The 22,500-nt window shown below is 58.1% G+C and overlaps 3 protein-coding genes and 2 long non-coding RNA genes across 5 annotated transcripts in view; 3 read left to right on the forward strand and 2 right to left on the reverse strand.

The window, feature by feature from the left end:
• Positions 1–638: 638 nt before the first annotated feature.
• Positions 639–4,565, forward strand: SARS2 (seryl-tRNA synthetase 2, mitochondrial). Its single transcript, XM_051776417.1, is given in 18 exon segments — positions 639–766; positions 769–851; positions 853–903; positions 1,110–1,205; positions 1,444–1,473; positions 1,562–1,702; positions 1,805–1,859; positions 2,112–2,175; positions 2,475–2,580; positions 2,673–2,720; positions 2,795–2,903; positions 3,034–3,079; positions 3,197–3,284; positions 3,358–3,470; positions 3,555–3,648; positions 3,888–3,980; positions 4,059–4,124; positions 4,215–4,565. Coding segments are annotated over 18 exon segments (1,551 nt in total). The 5' UTR covers positions 639–660; the 3' UTR covers positions 4,377–4,565.
• Positions 4,566–4,715: 150 nt separating this feature from the next.
• On the reverse strand, positions 4,716–7,187 carry NFKBIB (NFKB inhibitor beta). The gene is made up of 6 exons (XM_051776418.1): positions 6,875–7,187; positions 6,525–6,630; positions 5,812–6,109; positions 5,385–5,473; positions 5,052–5,310; positions 4,716–4,914 (listed from the first exon to the last, which is right to left on the reverse strand). The coding sequence occupies exons 1-5, from the start codon at positions 7,087–7,089 to the stop codon at positions 5,053–5,055; spliced, it is 966 nt and encodes a 321-aa protein (XP_051632378.1). The 5' UTR covers positions 7,090–7,187; the 3' UTR covers positions 4,716–4,914; position 5,052.
• Positions 7,188–7,564: 377 nt separating this feature from the next.
• Positions 7,565–11,573, forward strand: SIRT2 (sirtuin 2). The gene is made up of 16 exons (XM_051776419.1): positions 7,565–7,620; positions 7,702–7,748; positions 7,852–7,891; positions 8,406–8,522; positions 8,850–8,891; positions 8,980–9,086; positions 9,180–9,236; positions 9,350–9,418; positions 9,511–9,640; positions 9,896–9,955; positions 10,047–10,102; positions 10,192–10,268; positions 10,351–10,402; positions 10,513–10,580; positions 11,176–11,242; positions 11,340–11,573. The coding sequence occupies exons 1-16, from the start codon at positions 7,605–7,607 to the stop codon at positions 11,556–11,558; spliced, it is 1,224 nt and encodes a 407-aa protein (XP_051632379.1). The 5' UTR covers positions 7,565–7,604; the 3' UTR covers positions 11,559–11,573.
• Positions 11,574–17,183: 5,610 nt separating this feature from the next.
• On the forward strand, positions 17,184–20,357 carry LOC127465877 (uncharacterized). Its single transcript, XR_007902433.1, has 4 exons — positions 17,184–17,757; positions 18,691–18,808; positions 19,783–19,837; positions 19,914–20,357. It is a non-coding gene; the product is annotated as an uncharacterized LOC127465877 (long non-coding RNA).
• A 1,736-nt stretch (positions 20,358–22,093) lies between these two features.
• LOC127465878 (uncharacterized) overlaps positions 22,094–22,500 on the reverse strand; it is a 413-nt gene continuing 6 nt past the window's right edge. The window contains exons 1-3 of the long non-coding RNA XR_007902434.1: positions 22,488–22,500; positions 22,333–22,435; positions 22,094–22,280 (exon numbers count right to left, since the gene is read on the reverse strand). The exon at positions 22,488–22,500 is cut by the window's right edge and continues 6 nt beyond it. This is a non-coding gene — a long non-coding RNA (uncharacterized LOC127465878). The remainder of the gene's footprint in view (positions 22,281–22,332; positions 22,436–22,487) is intronic.

Genomic DNA, 22,500 nt, shown 5'->3' on the forward strand with positions numbered 1-22,500 from the left:
GGTGCAGGGCGGCCGCACCCAGGACCTGCCCGGCGTCAAACTCACCGTGGTCAGGGGCAAGTACGACTGTGCCCACGTGCAGAAGAAGAAATGAGAGTGGGGAACATCCCCTCGGGGGGCCCGGGCGGGGGAGTAGCTGCGCCAGGGGGTGCGAAGCGAGAATTAAAGGCGGTTCGTTGTGCGAGGGTTGTGCTGTTGGAGTCGTGTTGGGGGAATGGGGAGAGGGTTGGGGGGGTAGGGGTGGTGGGAAGGGTCGTGGGAGCATTGGAAGGGGCCTGGGTGGGGATGTGGGGGTCTAGGGACACTGGAAGAGTCGGGGGGGACCTTTGGGCACTGGGGGGGGGAAAACTGGGGACCTAGGAGGGGCAGCTGGGGGCACCGGGAGGGTCCTGGGTGGTCACTGGGGGGTCTCGGGAGGTGACCATGAGGGTCCATGTTGGGGTGTCACTGAGAAGGGTCCTGGGGGGTTCCTGGTCGTCACTGGGGGGTCCTGGGAAGTCACCGGGGGGTGTCCTGGGGGGATCACCGACCACCGGCCCAGCCGGGAGGGGGCGTGGCCAGAGTACTCGGGCGGGCGTGGCCTGGGCGCTCCGGCGGCGCGTGCCCGCCCCCCCGCCCCGCCCTTTCCGCCACGTGACGCCCGCGGTGCCGGTGCCCAAGATGGCGGCGCGCAGGGCGCTCCTGGCCGCGCGGGGGGTCGTGGGGCGCGGCCGGCGGGGAGCGGCGGCGGGGGGGGCCGGTGCCGCTCCCGGTGCCGGTTTGGGGAGCACGGGGCGAACCGCCTGTACGAGCACGTGCGCGAGGGGCTGAGCGCGCGGCCGCAGCTCGACGTGACCGCGCTGAGCGAGGAGCGACGTGGAGCGGCGGCGCGGGCCGCTGGGGGGCGCTGAGCTGCGCGAGATCGTGAGGGGCGGGGCCGTGCGGGGGCGGGGTGAAAATATGGGCGGGGCTTTACCCGAAATTGGGCCGGGGGCGGGGTCTGCACGGGGGGCGGGGCCTGCTATAAATACGGTGGGGGGAGGTGTGTGGAGCCCTCCGGGCCCATGGAGAGGGGGGGTCTTTGGGGGACGTCCACCTTAACCACGCCCTCCCCTCGCATCCCCCAAAAGGTGCAGGTGTGGTCCCGGCTGGGGCAGGTCCGGGATGGCATCGCCCGCCTGGAGGCCGAGAAGGGGCAGGTGGCCCAGGGGGTCCGGGAACTCATGGTGAGACCCTCCCTGCATTCCCCAGTTCTGCATTGGACCCCCGCGGGTTCCCCCCAGCCCCCCCTGAGACCCACCAAGACTCCCCACTGGGGTACCCCTGATCCCCCCTCTGTCCTTCCCAGGACCCCTGGTCCCCACTCAGTTGCCCCATAACCCCCCTGGACCCCTCAGGTTCCCCCCCTCCGATCCCCCAAGCCTCCCTGGGCCCCCCCAGACCTGCCTCTGTCTTTCCCCCCAGGCGTCCCACGACAAGGCCACGGCGGAGTCGGTAGGAACAGGCTTTGGTGGGGCTGAGGGAGGGGGCAGGGACCCCCCAGTGCTCCCCCGTCCCCCCCTGACCGTGGCCCCCCCTGCAGCTCCCGGCGTACGCGGCGTTGCGGGCGCGGGGCCGGCAGGTCCGGGGGCAGCTCCGGGAGCTCGAGGCCGAGGAGTCCGACCTGGAGCAGAGGTTCTACCTGGGGGCTCTGCAGCTGCCCAACTGCACCCACCCCGCTGTGGTGAGCCCAAAACCCCCCCAAACACCCTGTGCAGCTGCCCAACTGCACCACCCTGCTATGGTGAGACTGGAGGGCTCCTGACCCCCTCCCATGCCCCCCCAGCCCGTCGGGGACCAGAGCCAGGCCCGGGTGCTGGAGGTGGTTGGGGAGAAACCAGGTACGGGGGAACTGGGGGAAGGAGGAGGAGGGTTCTGGGGAGAAAAGAGGTCCTGGGGAGGGGGGATGAAGACACTGGGAGGGCCCCTGGTGAGGAAGAAGAGGGTCTGTGGGGAGGAGAAGGGTCCAGGGGAGGGTGAGGAGGATCTGGGGAGTGGGGAAAAGGGTCTGGGGGTGATGAAGGATCTGGGGGGGGGGAGGAGGGTCTAGAGGTGATGAAGGTGACAAAGGCCACCCTCCCCTCCCTCCCCAGTGTTTGATTTCAAACCAAAGGGACACCTGGAGCTGGGGGAGGGGCTGGACATCATCCGGCAAAGGTGAGAGAGCACCTGGGGGGACACACACACCTGTCCCGTGTCACACACCTGTCCCGTGTCACATGTGTCCCACACGTGTCCCCATGTCACATGTGTCACACCTGTCCCATGTCACACGTGTCCCACACGTGTCCCCATGTCACATCTGTCACACCTGTCCTGTGTCACATGTGCCCCACACGTGTCCCGCAGTTGCAGTTCCAGTCCCACGTGTCGGGCCCTCGCTCCTATTACCTGTTCATGGCGGGGACGCCCCCAGGTGTCACACAGGTGTCCCACACGTGTTCCCCTGTCCGCAGGCGCCTGTCCCACGTGTCGGGCCATCGCTCCTATTACCTGTGTGGGGCCGGGGCGCTGCTGCAACACGCGCTCGTCTCCTTCACCTTGGGGAAGCTGTTGTCCAAGGTATGGGGGGCTGGGGGGCACTGGGGGGGTCCAGGATCCAGGGATGCTCTGGTCAGGCCCACGTGCCCCCTGATGACCCCCTTTTCCCTCAGGGTTTCCTGCCCATGACGGTCCCTGACCTGCTCCGAGGCGCCGTTTTTGTGAGTGACCCCCCGCACCCCCTGACCCTTCAGGACTCCTCTGACCCCTCCTGACCCCTGTGACCCCCAGCCAGGAGGGCTGTGGGGTGCAGCTCAGTGCCACCCCCTCGCCTGTTTACACCATCGACCCGTCGCGCTTTGAGGACCTTTGCCTGGCTGGGACCTCGGAGGTGGGAATTGCAGGTGGGAAATTGGGCAAAATGAGGGGGAGGAGTGGGGAAAAACGGGAAAAGGGTGGGAAGAGGGGGTGCAAACAGGTCTGGGGGGGGCTCTGTGTGCCCCCTGGCCCCCTCAAACCCAGCCTCTGGCCCAGGGTATTTCATGGACCACGCGGTGCAGCTGCAGAACCTGCCCATCAGGTACGGGGGGGGTCTTCCCCCACTCCAGCTCCCCCTTCCCTTTTGGGGTCCCTTCACCCCTTCTCAGGGAGTCCTGGGCATTTAGGGCACCCCCCTACACCCCCTTTTCCCTCTCAGGGTCGTCTGTTCCAGCACCTGCTACCGCGCCGAGACCGACACGGGGCGGGAGCCGTGGGGGCTCTACCGTGTCCACCAGTTCACCAAGGTACTGGGAGCACTGGGAGGCCCCCCCCGGGGGGTGCAGGAAAGGGGAGGTCAGCCCTGCATGCCCCCCAAAGGTGGAGATGTTCGGGGTGACGGCGACGGAGCGCGGGACGGAGAGCGAGGAGCTGCTGGCCGAGTTCCTGGGACTGCAGAAGGAAATCTTCTCAGAGCTGGGGCTCCATTACCGGTGAGGGGGGTTTTGGGGGTGTCCCCTCTCTGTGTCACCCCAAAATCCCTCGTGACGCCCCTAAATCCCCCCCACTGCCCACAGGGTCCTGGACATGCCCACGGAGGAGTTGGGGCTCCCCGCATACCGCAAGTTCGACATCGAGGCCTGGATGCCTGGACGGGGCAAATACGGGGAGGTGAGGGGGGACATGACCCCAGAATTCCAGGAGGACCCTGATATTTGGAGGGGTGTGCAGGGTGATCCCCCCCTCAGGCCATCCAAGGGCAGAGACCCCCCTGTTTATGGGACAGCTGGAGGATTCCCCCCCACTTTTATAGCAAATCAGGAGACTGACCCCCATTTAGGGGGTCCCTGGAGTGGGGAGGGGTGTCCCCCAAAACCCTCAGAACTCTCTTTTTGAGCCTCACCCCCCAGATCTCCAGTGCCTCCAACTGCACCGACTACCAGAGCCGGCGGCTGAACATCATGTACAGCGATGGGAGGGGCCGCCTGCGCCACGCCCACACGGTGGGTCCCCGAGCCCGGGGGGGGTCCCCAAAACCCCGGGGGAGGCCCCCAAGCCCCCCTAAACCCTGACCCCTCCAGGTGAATGGCACAGCTTGCGCCGTGTCCCGGATGCTCATCGCGCTCCTGGAGAGCAACCAGCTGCCGGTAGGTTTTGGGGGGCCTGGAGGGGGGTTCCCGTGGGGAACTGGGGGTGCAGGGAGGGCTCACCCCACCCTGCCTCCCCTTGTCCCCCAGGATGGCCGTGTCCGTGTTCCCCCCGTCCTGCAGCCCCTGGTGGGGCAAGAGGTGCTGTCCCCACCCCCCGCACCCCTCCTGCGCTACATCGGCCCCAACCAGCCCGGGGGGGGCCCCGGGGGGGACCCCAAAAACAGGGCGGACACCGAGAGGGGCCCCTGAGGCGAGGGGAGCTCTGGGAGGACCACGAGGGCAGGAGTCGGACAGAACATGGATGGGCATGGGCTGACAGGGACAGACGTGATGTGAAACACGTGTCACGTGTGCGACACGTCACGGGCAGGACACCCCCTTGTCTGTGTCCCTTGCAATAACAAGTCCTGAAATAAAGTCTTGTACCCTCCCCCGTAAGCTGCAGCCCGTGGGCACACGCGTGTTCTGCTCTGTCTGTGCCCTGGGGGTGCTCTGGGCACACGCGTCCCCGCCACACGTGTGTTCCCTGCACGCACACACGCGCCAGCACACACGTGTATCGCACAGACACATCCCTGAACACACGCATCTCTTCTCTCCTTTATTTCCCGTTGTCCCCCCCAGCCTCTCGTGGTCCCCCCGGGCCTGGGGGTGGGCAGGGGCAGCTTTGGGGGCTCCTCCACACTGAGGGGGTGGGAGAAGGACCCCCGAGTCCATGCAGGGGCTCCCTGGAGGCCCCTCAGTCTGGGCAGCGCCCGCTGTTGATGACGATGTCGTCGTACTCCTCCTGGGGGGGGAGGCAGTTTGAGGGGGCTGCAGGAGTTTGGGGGGGCCTGCCTGGAGCCCCCTCAGCTTACGAGAGGAGCCCAAGGGGTTTTGGGGTGCTGTTTTGGGGTGCTGTTTGTTCTGGGGGGGGTTACTGACCTCAGTATCCTCGGCCCCCCCCCTCGCTGTCGCTGTCATCGCTATCGCTGTCGCTGTCGCTGGGGGGGTCCCGGGCCCCGAAGCGCCGCAGCAGGGGGGGCAGGCGGGGGTCGGGGCGGCGCCGGGCGCTGTACAGGGGGGTGTACCCCGAGAACGTGCGGGGGTCGGGCCGGGCGCCCCCCCGCAGGAGGCACTCGGCCACCTCGGGGCTCTGCGCCTCCACGGCCAAGTGCAGGGGGCTGCGGCCGCAGCTCGGCTCCTGGGGGGCACGGCGGGGTCAGGGGGGGCTCTGGGGGGCTTCAGGACCCCCCAGCCCGCTTTGGGGGCACCCACCGGCCTGTCGGGGTCGGCGCCCGCGCGGAGCAGCAGCTGCACCAGCTCCAGGTCCCGGCGCAGGACAGCGACGTGCAGGGGGGTGTAACCTGGGAGGGGGAAAGGGGAGTCGGGGGGATCCCCAAAACCATGAGCCGTGTCACTGTGTGACCCCTACCCCAAACTGTGTCACCAAACTGTGTTCCCAACTTTCCACACAGCCCCACGGCATCCTGCAACCCTCCGCCATGTCCAATCGCCTCCCCGTGTTCCCCCCAAAACCACGTGTCCCACCCACAAAACCACGTTCCTACAGTATCCCACCACCCCCTGCTCTGTCCCCCCCACCAAAACTGTGTCCCCACAGTATCCCCCCCCTCCCCTGCCGTGCCCCCCACTCTCTGCTGTGTCCCCCACGTCCCCAGTGTGCGCTCTGGACCCCTCTCACCGTCATAGTTGACGCTCTCCAGCTGCGCCCGCAGCTCCTCCTCCTCCTTCTGGTGCTCTGGGGGGGTCCCCGATGTGCCCTGCGGCTCCGAGGGGGTCTCCGGGGGCTGCCGGGGCTCGGAGGCCGCCTCCAGGAGCTCCCCCAGGAGGGCGCGGGCACAGGCGGGGTGCCCCTCACGACAGGCGAGGTGCAGGGGCGTGTGCCCCCCCCGCTCCCGCACACAGAGCCCCGCACCCGCTGCCCGCAGCCGCCCCACGGCCCCCGCCAGCCCCAGCACCACCGCGATGTGCAGAGCACTCTGGGGGCGGGAGGGGCACAGGGTGAACCCAAACACACCCCCAAACACCCCTCAAAACCACCCCCAAACACACCCCCAAACACCCCCTAAAATCCCCCCAAAGACATCTGAAACACTCCCAAACACCCCCAAAAATGCCCCCAGCCCCCCCCGATGTGCAGAGCACTCTGCGGGTGGAGGGGCAGGGGGTGAGCCCAGGGGGGCCCAAACACCAACCCCCAAGCCCCCCATCGCAGCTCCACAGCCAAACCCACCTGGTGCTGCTGAGACTGGGGGGGCCTAAAACCTCCTGAAACACCCCCGGCCCCCCCCCCCCCAGCTTCCCCCCAAACACACCCCCGGAGAGCCTGGGGGGGTCTCAAAGCTCCCCAACTCCCCCCCAAACACCCCTTGAGCCCCCCTGCAGCCCCCCCACCTGCCCCAGGTCGTTCTGCAGGTCCAGGTATGGGGAGCGCTCCGTGTGCCGCAGGATGGACTCCAGGAATTCCTCGTGCTCGTGGATCACGGCCAAGTGCAGCGCCCTGGGGGGTAAGAAGGGCTTGGGGGGGGGGGGCCCGACACACCTCGACCCGCGGGGGGGCCCCCCAAAAGGCAGGGATGGGGGGGACAGGGATTGACGGAACCCCCGGGGGAGGTCAAAGAGATCCCTGGGGGGGTCGCAGGGCAGGACCCCATGCAGCGCCCCCCTCCAAGGGCCGGGACCCCCAACGCCGGGGCTGGGGGGATTCCGTGTCCCCCCTCTCCCCGCCCCTGCCCAGCACTCACGTGTCGCCGTCCTCAGTGACGAAGCTCAGGACGTGCCGCAGCCAGGCCGAGGGGTCCGCGGGGGGCTCGGGGGGCTCCGGGCCGGGGCTGTCGGGCAGCGGCTGCCCCAGCGGTCCCTCGCCCAGCGAGCCCAGCCCGCTGTCGCACCACTCATCGCCCTCGGGCCGCTTAGCCTCGCCGGGGGCCGGCGGGGCCGCGGGGGCCGCGGCCGCCATCGCCGGGGCCGCCTCAGGCCGCCATCACCGGGGCCGCCTCGAGCCGAGGCCGCCTCAGGCCGCCGCCGCCATCGCGGGCCGGGGAATCCCCGCCGGGACCCGCTTCCGGGGCCGCGCGGGGCACGCCGGGAAACGGGGGCGCCCTCAGCCAATCAGCGCCGCCAGCCCGGGCACGCGCAGCTCTGTCCTCGAAAGCCCCGCCCTGCGCCGCGCGCGCTGCACGCCGAGAGGTGTGGCGGAGAAACCGCGCGATGCACGCCGGGAGGTGTGGCGGAGTGGCCGCGCAGTGCATGCCGGGAAGTATGGCGGAACAGTCGCGCGATGCATGCCGGGAAGTATGACGGAGCGGCCGCGCGATGCATGCCGGGAAGTATGGCGGAACGACCGCGCGGTGCATGCCGGGAAGTATGGCGGGACGGCCGCGCGGTGCATGCCGGGAGGTGTGGCGGAGCGGCCGCGCGGTGCACGCCGGGAGGTGTGGCGGGGTAGCCGCGCGGTGCACGCCGGGACGGCGCATGGCGGACCCGGACGGTACCGGGGGCGGCGGGGCTGGGACGGGACCCCCTTCACCCCCCACTGACCCCCGCTGACACCCCCCTATTGCCCCCGCAGGTCCCGGTGCCTGCGGGGAAGAGGCAGAGCAGGACGAGGAGTCCCCGGTGAGCGACCGGAGCCCCCCCCTCAGTGACCTTTGGCGACCCTTTGGGGACCCCCTCGGTGTCCCTTTGGGTACCCCCCCGTGACCCTCCCGTTCCCCCGCAGGTCTCCGACCCTGAGCTGGGCGCTTCGGCCGACGCTGACAGTGGGTCTGGGGGTTCCCGGGGGGGTGGTCCGGGGGCTCATCCTTATGGGGCTTTTGGGGACTCTTAGGGGACACTTCTGAAGGTCTTGGGGACACTGTGGGGCCCTGGGGGACATTATGGAGCTTTTGGGGGCTCTTTGGATCAAGGGTTGGGCTTGATGATCTCAGAAGTCTTTTGCAATTTGGTTGGGTTTATGATTCTGTTCTGTGATTCTATGATTCATGGAGCTTTTGAGAGCTTTAAGAGACCTTTGGAAACAGTCGTGGGGTCCTTGGGGACCCTAACCTATAGGGTTTTTGGGAACCCTTTGGAAGCGTTTATGGGGCTTTTGAGGACCCTTTGGGGGCAGTTTTGGGGCCTTTGGGGACCCTTTGGGGACATTTATGGAGCCCTTGGGGATCCTGCGGCGGATTTGGGACACTGAGTGGCGCTGGGCATCCAGAGTGGGACCTTTGGTGACTTTTGGGGACACTTGAAGGGGCCTTTGTGGACCCCCTGGTGTCCCCTCGGCAGTGGAGCTGCTCCGGACCCTCCTGTCCCGGACCCTCGGGCTCGGGGGGGACAAACCCGAGCGGGTGCTGGACGAGCTGTCCCTGGACGGAGTGAGCCGGTTCCTGCGGAGTGAGCGGTGTACGGGACACTGGGAGTGGGGGTCACTGGGAACGGGGGGCACTGGGAGTGGGTGGGGGCACTGGGAACGGGGATGCTGGGAATGGATGGGGGCACTGGGAGGGAAGTGGGGGAGGAGCTGGGTGGACACACACTGGGAAACCAGGGGGGAACCAGCCTTGGGGGCAGTTTTGAGGGGTTATTGGGGGGTGAATTTGGGGGCTGACAATGGGGGAAGGAGGGGGCAGTTTTGAGGGGTTATTAGGGGTGGATTTGGTGGCTGACAGTGGGGTGAAGGAGGGGGCAGTTTTGGGATGCCCCCTCAACCCCCATATCTCGTTCCCCCAGGTAAGAACATTGTCTGCATGGTGGGCGCCGGGATCTCCACCTGTGAGTGTGGTTTGGGGGGCTGGGGGAGCACGGGGGGATGAGTGGGACATGGGGGGGGTCCTGACCACCCCCCGTGCTCCACCCCCAGCCGCCGGGATCCCCGATTTCCGCTCCCCTGGCACGGGGCTCTACGCCAACCTGCAGAGCTACGACCTGCCCTACCCCGAGGCCATCTTTGAGATCAGTTTCTTCAAAGTACGCCCCCTCCACAATTTCAGGGGGGTCCCGGCCCTTTTGGGGTGCTGAGACACCCCTCCAAGCCCCCTGAGACCCCCTTTCCCCCCACAGCAAAACCCTGAGCCCTTCTTCGCTCTTGCGCGTGAGCTCTACCCAGGGCAGTTCAAGGTGAGTCCACCCCCCCAACCCTCATTCCTGTCCCCCCCCAAACTCCTGGGGGGGGCTACCCCTCAAAAACACCTCGGGGGGAGTTCAACTGACCCCCAGATCTCGCCCCCCAGCCCACGGTGTGTCACTACTTCATGCGGCTGCTGCAGGACAAGGGGCTGCTGCTGCGCTGCTACACCCAGGTGGGACCCCCACTTGAAGGGGGGAGGGGGCTGGGCAAGGTCTGGGAGACCGTGGGGGTTTTGGGGTCCCCCTGACCCCCTGCCCCCCTCAGAACATCGACACCCTGGAGAGGGTGGCAGGGCTGGACCCGGAGCGGCTGGTGGAGGCTCACGGCACCTTCTTCACCTCCCACTGCCTGCGCCCCTCATGCCGCCAGCCCTACAGCCTGAGCTGGATGAAGGGTATGGGGGGGCTTTGGGGACCCCCTGGAACCCCCCCAAACACTTGGGACCCCCAGGGCACCTCCTGAGACCCTCGGTTGGGCACTGGGATGGGGTCAGGGGAGTCCCGTCCCCTGCACTTACGGGGTCCTAACAGGAAGCTGTTCTCCCCCAGTGCCCTCCCTGTGCCCCCCAGTCTCTCTGCCCCCCCCCAGTTCCTTGTGTGTCCCCCCCACATCCCTCCCCACTGAGTTTCCCACTCCCCCTCCTTTCCAGAGCGGATTTTCTCTTCTCTCGTCCCCAAATGTGAGAAGTGCCAGGGCCTGGTGAAACCTGGTGAGCTTGGGGGGTATGGAGGAGCTTAGGGGGGATTGAGGGGACACCTAAGCTCCCTCCAGCCCCTCCACTCACCTCTGACCCCCCCCAGACATTGTGTTTTTCGGGGAGAGCCTCCCCTCACGCTTCTTCACCCTCCTGCAGTCGGTGAGTGGGGTGGGGGGGCCCTGAACCCACCCTGAATTCAGGGGAGGGGGCAGAGGGGACCCCACAGTGACATCCCCTTGTCCCCCCAGGACTTCCAGAAAGTTGACCTGCTCATCATCATGGGCACCTCGCTGCAGGTGCAACCCTTCGCCTCACTCGTCAGCAGGTGGGACTGCCCCAGCACCCCCGGGACCACCCCCCAATTCCTGTGACCCCCTCGTGACTGTCCCCTCCCGTCACCCCCACAGGGTCCCTGTCAACACCCCCAGACTCCTGATCAACAAGGAGAAGACGGGACAGGTGAGGGGCAGAGGATGGGGGGGTTCGTGTGGGGCAATGTGGGGTTGAGGGGTGCTGGGGAGGGGGAAGAAGCACCTGCCCCCCCTTGTCACCCCTTTTGCTCCCCCCAGAGTGACCCCCTGATGTCCCTGATGGGCTTCGGCTGCGGGATGGACTTTGATTCGGAGAAGGCCTACAGGTAAGGGGGGCTGGGGGGTTCGGGGGGCATCCTGGACCTCCCCAAACAGTTTTAGGGACTCCCCCGCTTGTTTTAAGATCCCCCAAGGTAGATTTGAGGTGTTTCTTTCCCCCACTTAGGTTTGAGACACCCTAAGGTGTTTTTGGGGTATCTCATGGTTGTTTCCTCAGGAACTTTTGGCCCCCTCCAGAATGGTTTTGGGAACCCTTCCAGATGGATCTGGGGGTCTCTTGAGATGATTTGAGGGCCCCCCCACGAATTTGGGGACCCCTAAGGTGGCTTTGAGGACCCCAAGGTGGTTTTGGAACCACAAGGTGCTTTTGGTCCCCCTCCAGTGTGGCTTTGGGGACCCTCTCAGGTGGTTCTGGAGCCTCCAGGGTGGTTTCAGGGAGCCCGCCCCATGCTTCTAGGTCCCCAAAGCAATTTGACACCCCCCTGAAGTGTTTTATGCCCCCCCAAGCTGGTTTTGGGGTTTCCAAAGTGGTTTTGGAAACCCCAAAGCAGTTTGGGGCCTCCTCCCCAAAGTGATATCAGGCCCCCCAGGTGTTTTAGGGAGCCCCCCAACTGATTTTGGGGTCTCTCTGTTCTCTTTCAGGGATGTGGCCTGGCTGGGGGACTGTGACAGCGGGTGCCTGGCTCTGGCCGAGCTGCTGGGCTGGAAGGTATCACCCTGACCCCCAGATCTGGGGGGTTCTCCTGACCCCTGCACCCCCAAACCCTGCTGGGACCCCTCCAAACCAAACCACTGTCCCCTGGCAGGAGGAGCTGGAGGAGCTGGTGAGGAGGGAACACGCTGCCATCGACGCGGGGGGGGGCAACAAGGACCGGGAGGACCCCGAAAACCCTCGGGGGCACAAGGAAAAGGGGGACCCCAAACAGCGTCTGGGGCACAAGGATGAGGCTCAGAGGGACCCTGAAAAGCCCCAGGGGGGCAACGAGAAACCCCCCCAGAGGGAGGGGGACACACCCCAAAAATAAATGGTCTGAAAAGAGTTTATTGGTTTCATCTGGTGAGTGCGGAATGTGGGGGTCAAGGGCCTGAGGGTATTTCTTGCAGGAAAGAAAGCCCTTATGGTCGGGGTCTCAGATGCACCAACCGCAGGTGAGAGATGGAGGCTCAGGGCTTTGGTTCCTGGGTGGAAGGGCAGTGGTTCCCTGGCCGGTGCCCTGCGCTGCAGGGGGAGTCCGAGGGCCAAAACTGAACACGGACAAAGATTCCTCCCAGACCAAAGGTGCCCGGGCAGAAAGTGCTTGCTGTGTGTGTAATGCCGAGGATGGCACACGAGACAGGGAGGCTCAGGGCTTTCTTTCCTGTGTGCAAGGGTGGTCATCCCCTGGCAGGCTCACGACAATCACAAAGCACCTGAAAATTCTAATTATCAATTAGCAGGAGAATAGCAGCTTACAAATAGGAATGTATATCAGTCTCCTCCAGAAGATGCTTGAACACCCAGATATAGAAAAAATAGAACAAGCAGGAGAACATCATTAGTGGGATATTTTTCTGGGATACTCCCCCAGTATCCCAACCTCTCAAGTGTTCCATTTCCTAATACATCCAATCTTAGCATTGCTGAGTGCCTTTGCATTGTTATCATGACTCAATTTATGACTGTGGTATAAATTAAGTACCATAATCAAAAGAGTGCAAATTATGAATAATTAATTAATTAATTATGAGTAATTAATTAATTAATTATGAGTAATTAAGCATGAGCTGGTTTGTTCCCAACGTTAAATAAACAAATACCTTGCCACTTAAAGGTACAAAAGTCTCCGAGCAGTTTTTCGGACAGGTTTTTTGGCACCACAGTCCAACTATTCCCAAACGCTGCCACTGTAACCCCTAAACCGTCACCGCTTGAACACCTGCAGCAACGGTGACTCCACCACCTCCCTGGGCAGCCTATTCCAGTACGTGTCCACCCAGTTTTTTCCTAATCTCTAACCCAAATCTCCCCACTCTCATTGTAAGGCCATTTCCCCCGGTCCTCACCGCAGGACAGCGGCTCTTTCCCGGTTCAAACCTCGGCACAGCCACCGAACCGGGCGCGGGTCCGTGGAAGCACTTCCTGATTCCCGTAATTACCTCACTCCACATCCCCCGTCGCGAAGCGCCCTGGGAGGGTCCCGGCATCCCCGGGGGCTCAGCCCGACACCCCGGGAGGGTCCCGGCAGCCCCGGGGGCTCAGCCCGACACCCCGGGAGGGTCCCGGCAGCCCCGGGGGCTCAGCCCGACACCCCGGGAGGGTCCCGGCAGCCCCGGGGGCTCAGCCCGACACCCCGGGAGGGTCCCGGCAGCCCCGGGGGCTCAGCCCGACACCCCGGGAGGGTCCCGGCAGCCCCGGGGGCTCAGCCCGACACCCCGGGAGGGTCCCGGCATCCCCGGGGGCTCAGCCTGGCCCCGCGGGAGGGTCCCGGCAGCCCCGGGGGCTCCCTCCGGTTCCCCCCGTGCCCCGTTCCGGTACCGCCAGGATCACCCTCGTCCCGCAGGTAGGACGCGGCCACACCGCAGAGCCCCAGCCCGCGCCTCTCCAGCCTCCCGCCGCTCCAACTCCGCTTCCAACTCCCCGCCGCTCCAACTCCGCTTCCAACTCCCCGCCGCTCCAACTCCGCTTCCAACTCCCCCGCCGCTCCAGCTCCACTTCCAACTCCCCGCCGCTCCAGCTCCACTTCCAGCTCCCCCGCCGCTCCAACTCCGCTTCCAGCTCCCCCGCCGCTCCAGCTCCCCGGCCGCTCCAGCTCCCCGGCCGCTCCAGCTCCACTTCCAGCCTCCCGCCGCCCCGACTCGCTCGCGCCCCGCCGCTCCAGTCCCGGCCGCTCCAACTCCCGCCGCGTTTCTTCAGCCCCCCCCGAGCCACTCCAGCCCCGCCGGTTCAGCCCGCCCCACCCCAGTCCGTGTTCTAATCCCATACCAACTCTAAACTCAACACCAACTACAATACCTGCTCTCATTAAAAGTCCTTTTCATCGCCATGCTCTTCACCCATCCTGATTTTAAGTCAGAGAAGCCACTCAGGTGCTGCTGCTCCCAGAGCTTTTATACCGTCTGGGATTGGGCTGCTCCCTTTCCCCCGGGGCCTCACGGGAAGGGAGGTGGGCACGGCCAGGGGTATATTAACCCCAGCCTTTGGTCAGGGAGGTCATTCAGTAGTAGGGTTTCAATGGGATGAGGGGTCTCCCTTTCTTTCATTTAATGGGATTTCTCAAGCTATTCTTGCTTTATTGAAGTATTGGCTTTGGCATCCAAAGAAGCAGAGCTGCATATGGCAGTGAAGAGAATTACACTCAAATGCAGGTTTTTTAAATGTAATAATTTTGTGTGCTGTGTTGGGAAGGTGCTTTTGTAATGTGTTATCTTTTTTTCTTTTCCTTAGAAGCTTTGCATCTTTTGGGATCTCCTGATCATCTCAACTGCAGCTTGGTGTTTTTTTGCAAGTGTTATCCAGTGCTGAAATGAAGCTGCTCTGTGTTGAAGATGACTACAGACCCCCAAGTTTGCAAGTAGTCAGTGGGGGGTTACAGCCCAGAGATGGAAGAAGGGCTCGGGTGCCAGCTTAGGGCTTGCCAGGGGTGTTTTGAAGGTAGTATGGGTGGAAAGCAGTGTCCAGGAGCCCCCTAAATGCCTGTGAAGGCATCCACTGACTTTTCAGATGTGCCACTTTCCTCTCGTTCACCCAGATATTCTGCGCGATTACAGCTGCAGTCTTTGGCTGCAGGCAGTGACCCTGGGTGGTTTGCCTAAAGAGAAGGGAGACTCTTTTAGCTCTCCCCATCCATCTGGGTGACTTTGGTTAGGGTTTCTTTACCGTGTCAGAGGGACAGGGTGCAAAGCAGAGTTGAACAGAACAGAGATCAGAGGAGCAGAGCAAGAAGGTGGGTGGTCACCTGACATCAGCACAAAGATGTGGCTTTTGGCTCCACGTTTACTGGATGTGTTAAGGATTTTGTTGTTTGGGTTTGTTTTTTCTTTGTTTTCAGCTGCAGAGCCCTGGCCCCAGGAGGCTCTAGGCACCGGAGGGGAGGTGATCTGGGTGAGTCCCGGTGAGCAAGGTGAGCGTTGACTCCAGGACAGAACTAGATGGTCTTTTACAGGTGTTGTGGTGAATCTGTGCACATGCTTTGTTTCTTGTGTTTTCCAGGGGGTTTTACCACCTTCTAACAGACAGTCCAGTGCTTCAGGGCCCCTGCCGGTAAGAGGTCACTGTGGAGGAGAGGTAGGTAGGAGCTACCCCAGGAAAGCCATCCTTTCAGGCAGTATCTCAGTGTGTACATTTGCCTTTGGCTTTTTTACTTTGCAGAGAATGTGTGCAGCCTCAGAGGGCCGCAGCCACCTGCCAGTTAGGTTTGATGGTCTTCAGCTGTCCTTATGAGTAATCTCCTAGTACTACGAGGGTCATCAATTAAGGCTGGACCTTTTCCAGTTGCAGGTGCTCTCTGGCCTCCTTTGGCAAAGGAGGAGCATTGGGGTTGAGTCGGGGAGGTAGTGAGGAGGTGCTGGGGTCTCCCTTACTTTCAGAAACACCACATAACTTTTTTTCTCACTCCCCCAGGTACGGCACACGGTGACAGCAGCAGCCTCTGACTGGGGTCGGAGCCAGTGGCCCGAGAACCTCTCAGCTTAGGGGACAGTGAGTAGCCAATTGCAGGGTTATCTCCCACGTGCTGCTGAACTCTTGTGTCAGTTTCTGTTTTCTTTCTCACAGCGACCGAGTCAGGGATCACAGGACCCTCTGAGCCAGCCGGGCATCCTTCCTTGGCAGCGAAGATGGATTCACATCCCCAGTTGTGGGAAAGATAAGTGGAGGACTAGCACCTGGAGAGGGGATGAGAGCTGGGTCCAGTTTTATGGTTAGAAGGGAGGGATTTTCAAATGAGCCCAGGGGAAAGGGTCTGCCCTAACAGGCCCTTGGCACACATAGGAGGAGCGGTTTACTTTTCATCATGGAGTAGGATGTGCAGGGCAGAGCCGTTCAGGTCTGTGTCGTGTCCTTTGTACAGTCTGTGCTTTGTGTCTTACTATTCACAGTCACCACATATTTGCTTTCTGCCCTCAAAGTTCTTATCTGAGATGCCAAGGCATCATTCCTAGGGTCTTGAACCTCTGCACTGCCCAGCCCAGTGCCCATACCATCCGTTCTTTGACTCAGTAGCTTGGACGTGCATCGGAATCGCATCTGAGAAGTGTCAGGTCAGGTGTCTTTTACAGCCTCCTTACAGGTTGTATCGGTGGCTGTGCTGTGCAGTCATCCCTTGTCATCCCACCTGGGACTTGTGAGAATCTAAGAAGATTCTGAACACAGCATTGTCTCCCATCCATCTTAGCAATTCTGTAGGCAGTTCTTGTCCCAGGCCATTCTGTTAGAGTGTCTTTTCAGGCTCCTCAGAGCCTCCTCCGTTCAGTCTCGCCGTATCCTCCGTCTTCTCGTGCGGCAGCGCATCCATTTTGGCGTCGTTCCTTTCTCAGAGTTCTCTCCTCATTGCACCACAGCACTTGTCTGGAAATGTGTCCTTGGAGTTTGTGTTGGGCCTGGAACTGCTCTGCCCTGCAGTGTAGACTTGGGGGTAGGTGGAGTAGAAAGGAGACTTCCCAGTTACCCTGTGGATAGGCTTAGGCACTGAGGGCAGGACCTTAAAGTGAGGTCAGTGTTTGTTTGTGCAGGTTGTCTTTGGACCCCAGGGGGCTTGTCTAAAGAGAAATTAGAATTGCACAGCAGTTAAGGTCCCTCCTGTCTATGTGGCTGACTTTGGTAACTCATTTCTTTGCAGTGTCAGAGGGACTGGATGTAAAGCAGAGATAAACAGAAGAGGCTGGAGGAGCAGAGTCAGAAGGTGGGTTGTCGTGTGAGGTCAGAGCCAAGACATGACTTTTGGGCCTAGGTTTACTTGATCATTTGGATGGTTTGGTGGTTTAGTGGGCCCTCGGCCCAGCAGACGATAGGCACTAGAGGGAAGGTGAGCCCGGTGAAGAAGGTGAGCAGGGACTGCAGGACAAAACTAGCTTGTGGTGAATCTGTGTACATACTTGTTTTTTTGTTTTCCAGGCAGTGCACCGACTTCTGACGTACAGTCCAACGTGATGGGGACCCTGCCTGTAAGAGGTCACGGTCAAGGGGTGTCAGACAGAAACTGCCATGGGGGCAGCAAACTCTTGGGCAGTATCTCAGTACTCACATTTGCCTCTGGGGTTTTTTTTGCAGGAGATGTAGACAGCCTGACAGGGCCGAAGCCAACTCACAATGAGGAGATGGACACGGTTTGGTCCCCTGGAGCTGTCCTTGTAGGTAACCTCCGAGTATTAAAAGGATCAGCAACGAATCATAGAGCTTTTTTGATTGCAGGTGCCATCCAGGTAATCTTTAGGAGCAGTTGAGCATTGGAGGTGAGTCGGGGAGGCAGCAGGAGGAGCAGGAATCCACTGCAGCTTCAGAAATGCCTTCTAATTTTGTCTCTCTCTCGCTCAGGTATCCCAGAAGATGACCGCACATTGTCCAAGTCTGGTCAGAGTCAGTGACATGAGGACCTACCTCGGTACCGGTGAGTAGAGGGATCATGGGAGCTGGGCCCTCGTGCCACACTGCTCAGATACGGTGTCTGGTTTTCTTTCTGGCAGTTGACTCTGAGTACTCTCATGATGACAGGAACCTCTGAGCCAGCCCAGGTGCCCCTCCTCTGCATCAAAGCTGGATTGGCATCCCTGACTCTCAGAAAGATAAGTGCAGGACAAAGACCCAGAGAGGGGCTGGGAGTCGGTGCAAGTCTGTGCCTCGCCTGGAGGGATTTTTGAAATGAGTCTGGTGGTGGGGGTATCCTGTGACAGGTTATTTGGACGCCTCAAAGGAAGGGCTTACTTTTTATCATTGGATTCACGTGTGCCGGGCAGAGCAGTTCCAGTCTGTGTCATGTCCTTTGTCTGGTGCATGTTTTGTGTCACGTGGTGTGTGTGGTCACAGGTGTGTGGTGTCTCACTTGGGGTCAGCCTGGACCTGCTCTGCCCTGCTCCGTGCATCAGTGGGTAGATGGGATATGGCTCCAAGTCTCAGGTCAACATGTCAGTTCCCTTAGACAGTGGAGCCGATGGCTGTGCAGTCTGTGAGCAGGATGGTCTTGCGATGCCCTGCTTGGGTGTCTAGAGTCCCGGCTAGGTAGAGTAGGAACCAGTGTCTAGGGTTTAGAGGTTTTTGTCTTTCGTTGTGAGCAGTCCCTAAATGTTTGAGAGCTGAGTGTTTGAGCATTTGGCCATTTCATTTGCAGGGGCGATCTTGGGAGCAGCTGAAGAGAGAGGAGCCTTGGAGGTGAGTTGGGGAGGCAGCAGGAGGAGCGGGGATCCCCTGCAGCTTTAGAGATGCCTTCTCATGTTGTCTCTCACTCACCCAGATGTCCCAGAAGATGACAGCACATTGTCCAACTCTGGTTAGAGCCAGCGACCCAGGGACCTGTCTCGGTGACAGTGAGTAGAGGGCTCATGGGGGCTGGGCCCACGTGCCACACTACTGAGATACGGTGTCTGGTTTTCTTTCTCACAGTTTACTCCGAGTAGTCTGACGATGGCAGGAACCTCTGAGCCAGCCCAGGTGCCCCTCCTCTGGATCCAAGATGGATTGGCATCCACAGCTCTCAGCAAGATAAGTGCAGGGCAAAGACCCAGAGAGGGGTTGGGAGTCGGTGCAAGTGTGTGCCTCACCTGGAGGGATTTTTGAAATTAGTCCGGTGCAAGGGATATCCTATAACAGATTATTTGTACGCATCAAAGGAAGGGCTTACTTTTTATCATTGGATTCCCGTGTGCAGGGCAGAGCAGTTCCGGTCTGTGTCCCGTCCTTTGTCTCGTCCATGTTTTGTGTCCTTCGTCTCTTAATTGTGTCACGTGGTATGTGTCGTCACAGGTATGGGGTGTGTCACTTGGGGTCAGCCTGGAAGTGCTCTGCCCTACTCTGTGGATCAATGGGTAGATAGAATACTGCTCAGAGTCTTACATCAACATGTCAGTTCCCTTAGACAGTGGAGCCGATGGCTGTCCAGTCTGTGAGCAGGATGGTCTTGCGATGCCCTGCTTGGGTGTCTAGAGTCCCGACTAGGTAGAGTAGGAACCAGTATCTAGGGTTTAGAGGTTTTTGTCTTTCGTTGTGAGCAATCCCTAAATGTTAGAGGGCTGAGTGTTTGAGCATTTACCCATTTCATTTGCAGGGGCGGTCTTGGGAGCAGCTGAAGAGAGAGGAGCCTTGGAGGTGAGTCGGGGAGGCAGCAGGAGGAGTGGGGATCCCCTGCAGCTTTAGAGATGCCATCTAATTTTGTCTCTCACTCACTCAGGTATCCCAGAAGATGACAGCACATTGTCCAACTGTGGTCAGAGCCAGCAACCCGAGGCCCTGCCTCGGTGACAGCGAGTAGAGGGCTCATGGGGGCTGGGGCCACGTGCCACACTACTGAGATACGGTGTCTGGTTTTCTTTCTCGCAGTTTACTCCAAGTAGTCTGACGATGGCAGGAACCTCTGAGCCAGCCCAGGTGCCCCTCCTCTGGATCCAAGATGGATTGGCATCCCCGGCTCTCGGAAAGATAAGTGCAGGGCAAAGACCCAGAGAGGGGCTGGGAGTCAGTGCAAGTATATGTGCCTTGCCTGGAAGGGTTTTTGAAATTAGTCAGGTGCAAGGGATATCCTATAACAGATTATTTGTACGCATCAAAGGAAGGGCTTACTTTTTATCATTGGATTCCCGTGTGCAGGGCAGAGCAGTTCCGGTCTGTGTCATGTCCTTTGTCTCGTCCATGTTTTGTGTCCTTCGTCTCTTAATTGTGTCACATGGTGTGTGTCGTCACAGGTGTGGGGTGTGTCACTTGGGGTCAGCCTGGAACTGCTCTGCTTTGCTACGTGGATCAGTGCGTAGATAGAATATTGCTCAGAGTCTGTCCAGTCTGTGAGCAGGATGGTCTTGTGATGCCCTGCTTGGGTGTCTAGAGTCCCGGCTAGGTAGAGTAGGAACCAGTGTCTAGGGTTTAGAGGTTTTTGTCTTTCGTTGTGAGCAGTCCCTAAATGTTTGAGAGCTGAGTGTTTGAGCATTTGGCCATTTCATTTGCAGGGGCGGTCTTGGGAGCAGCTGAAGAGAGAGGAGCCTTGGAGGTGAGTTGGGGAGGCAGCAGGAGGAGCGGGGATCCCCTGCAGCTTTAGAGATGCCTTCTCATTTTCTGTCTCACTCACTCAGGTATCCCGGAAGGTGAGAGCCACAGTGTCGGACTCCGGTCAGAGCCAGGGTACTGGTGAGTAGGGGGATCACTGGGGTTGGAGCCCCGTGCCACACAACTCACGTATCACTTATGATTTTTTTCCTTGTAGTTGAGTTGGAGAAACCCCATGACTGCAGGAACCACCTCACGATGGGGCGACTGACCCAGATTGGTCATCTTGGGCTGTCCTCGTGTGCAATCTCCGAGATTTAAAAGGATGAGCAATGAGGCACTGAGCTTTAGTGATGGCAGGTGCCATCCGGCTAACTCTTGGGAGCATCCGGGCATTGGAGGCGAGTCGGGGAGGCAGCATGAGAAGCGGGGATGCACTGCAGCTTTAGAAATGCCCTCTAATTTTGTCTTGCTTTTATTTCTCTTAGTCTCTTTTCCTGATTTTAATTCTCTTAGTCTCATCTTCTGCTTTTATTTCTCTTAGGCTCTTCTCCTGCTATTAATTCTTGTAGTCTCTTCTCCTGATTTTAATTCTCTTAGGCTCTTCTCCTGATTTTAATGCTCTTAATCTCTTCTCTTGCTTTTAATTCTCTTACTCGCTTCTCCCTCTTTTTATTTCTCTTAGTCTCTTCTCCTGATTATAATTTTCCTAGGCTCTTCTCCTGATTTTAATTCTTTTTGGCTCTTCTCCTGATTTTATTTCTCTTAGGCTCTTCTCCTGTTTTTAATTTTTTTAGGCTCTTGTCCTGATTTTAATTTTCTTAGGCTCTTCTTCCAATTTTAATTTTTTTAGGCTCTTCTCCTGATTTTAATTTTCTTAGGCTCTTCTCCTGATTTTAATTTTTTTAGGCTCTTCTCCTGATTTTAATTTTCTTAGGCTCTTCTCCTGATTTTAATTTTCTTAGGCTCTTCTCCTGATTTTAATTTCTTTAGGCTCTTCTCCTGATTTTATTTCTCTTAGGCTCTTCTCCTGATTTTAATTTTTTTAGGCTCTTCTCCTGATTTTAAATTTTTTAGGCTCTTTTCCTGATTTTAATTTTTTTAGGCTCTTTTCCTGATTTTAATTTTTTTAGGCTCTTTTCCTGCTTTTAATTTTTTTAGGCTCTTTTCCTGATTTTAATTTTTTTAGGCTCTTTTCCTGCTTTTAATTTTTTTAGGCTCTTTTCCTGACTTTATTTCTCTTAGGCTCTTCTCCTGATTTTAATTTTTTTAGGCTCCTGTCCTGATTTTAATTTTCTTATGCTCTTTTCCTGATTTTATTTCTCTTAGACTCTTCTCCTGATTTTAATTTTTTTAGGCTCTTCTCCTGATTTTAAATTTTTTAGGCTCTTCTCCTGATTTTAATTTTTTTAGGCTCTTCTCCTGATTTTAATTCTTTTAGGCTCTTCTCCTGATTTTAATTTTTTTTAGGCTCTTTTCCTGATTTTAATACTCTTAAACCCTTCTCCTGATTTTAATTTTTTTAGGCTCTTGTCCTGATTTTAATTTTCTTAGGTTCTTCTCCTGTTTATAATTTTTTTAGGCTCTTCTCCTGTTTTTAATTCTTTTAGGCTCTTGTCCTGATTTTAATTTTTTTTAGGCTCCTTTCCTGATTTTAATACTCTTAAGCCCTTCTCCTGATTTTAATTTTCTTAGGCTCTTGTCCTGATTTTAAATTTTTTAGGCTCTTGTCCTGATTTTAATTTTTTTAGGCTCTTCTCCTGATTTTAATTCTTTTAGACTCTTCCCCTGATTTTAATTTTTTTTAGGCTCTTTTCCTGATTTTAATACTCTTAAACCCTTCTCCTGATTTTAATTTTTTTAGGCTCTTCTCCTGTTTTTAATTCTTTTAGGCTCTTCTCCTGATTTTAATTTTTTTTAGGCTCCTTTCCTGATTTTAATACTCTTAAGCCCTTCTCCTGATTTTAATTTTCTTAGGCTCTTCTCCTGCTTTTATTTCTCTTAGGCTCTTCTCCTGATTTTAATTTTTTTAGGCTCTTGTCCTGATTTTAATTTTCTTAGGTTCTTTTCCTGATTTTATTTCCCTTAGGCTCTTCTCCTGATTTTAATTTTCTTAGGCTCTTCTCCTGATTTTAATTTTCTTAGGCTCTTCTCCTGATTTTAATTTTTTTAGGCTCTTTTCCTGATTTCATTTCTCTTAGACTCTTCTCCTGATTTTAATTTTTTTAGACTCTTTTCCTGATTTCATTTCTCTTAGACTCTTCTCCTGATTTTAATTTTTTTAGGCTCTTCTCCTGATTTTAATTCTTTTAGGCTCTTCTCCTGATTTTAATTTTCACTGAATTACACAAGTAAATTTTCAATTTACTCAGCAATTACAAGCCAATTATCCAATTTTCCAAAAAACCTGCAGCAATAAATACAGTTATAAAACAAAAAAAAATCTAATAAGTCAAAAATCGCATAACAACACTGCCACCTGGTGACATAGAAAAGGAATTGCACATATATTTCACATGAAATGCTGCCACCTGCCGACGGAAAACAGGAACTGCATTTAAAAAAAAATTCATAACTGCGCCACCTGCTGACAAAAAACAGGAACTGCATCCAAAAAAATTTCATAACTGCGCCACCTGCTGACGGAAAATAGGAACTGCATTTAAAAAAATTCATAACTGCGCCACCTGCTGACGGAAAACAGGAACTGCATTTAAAAAAAATTCATAACTGCGCCACCTGCTGACGGAAAAGAGGAACTGCATTTTAAAAAAATTTATAACTGCGCCACCTGCTGATGGAAA

The sequence above is a fragment of the Manacus candei genome, unplaced genomic scaffold, assembly GCF_025592945.1.
Source record: "Manacus candei isolate 608988 ecotype Guabito, Panama unplaced genomic scaffold, ASM2559294v1 h1tg000516l, whole genome shotgun sequence".
Taxonomy (NCBI): Eukaryota; Metazoa; Chordata; class Aves; order Passeriformes; family Pipridae; genus Manacus; species Manacus candei.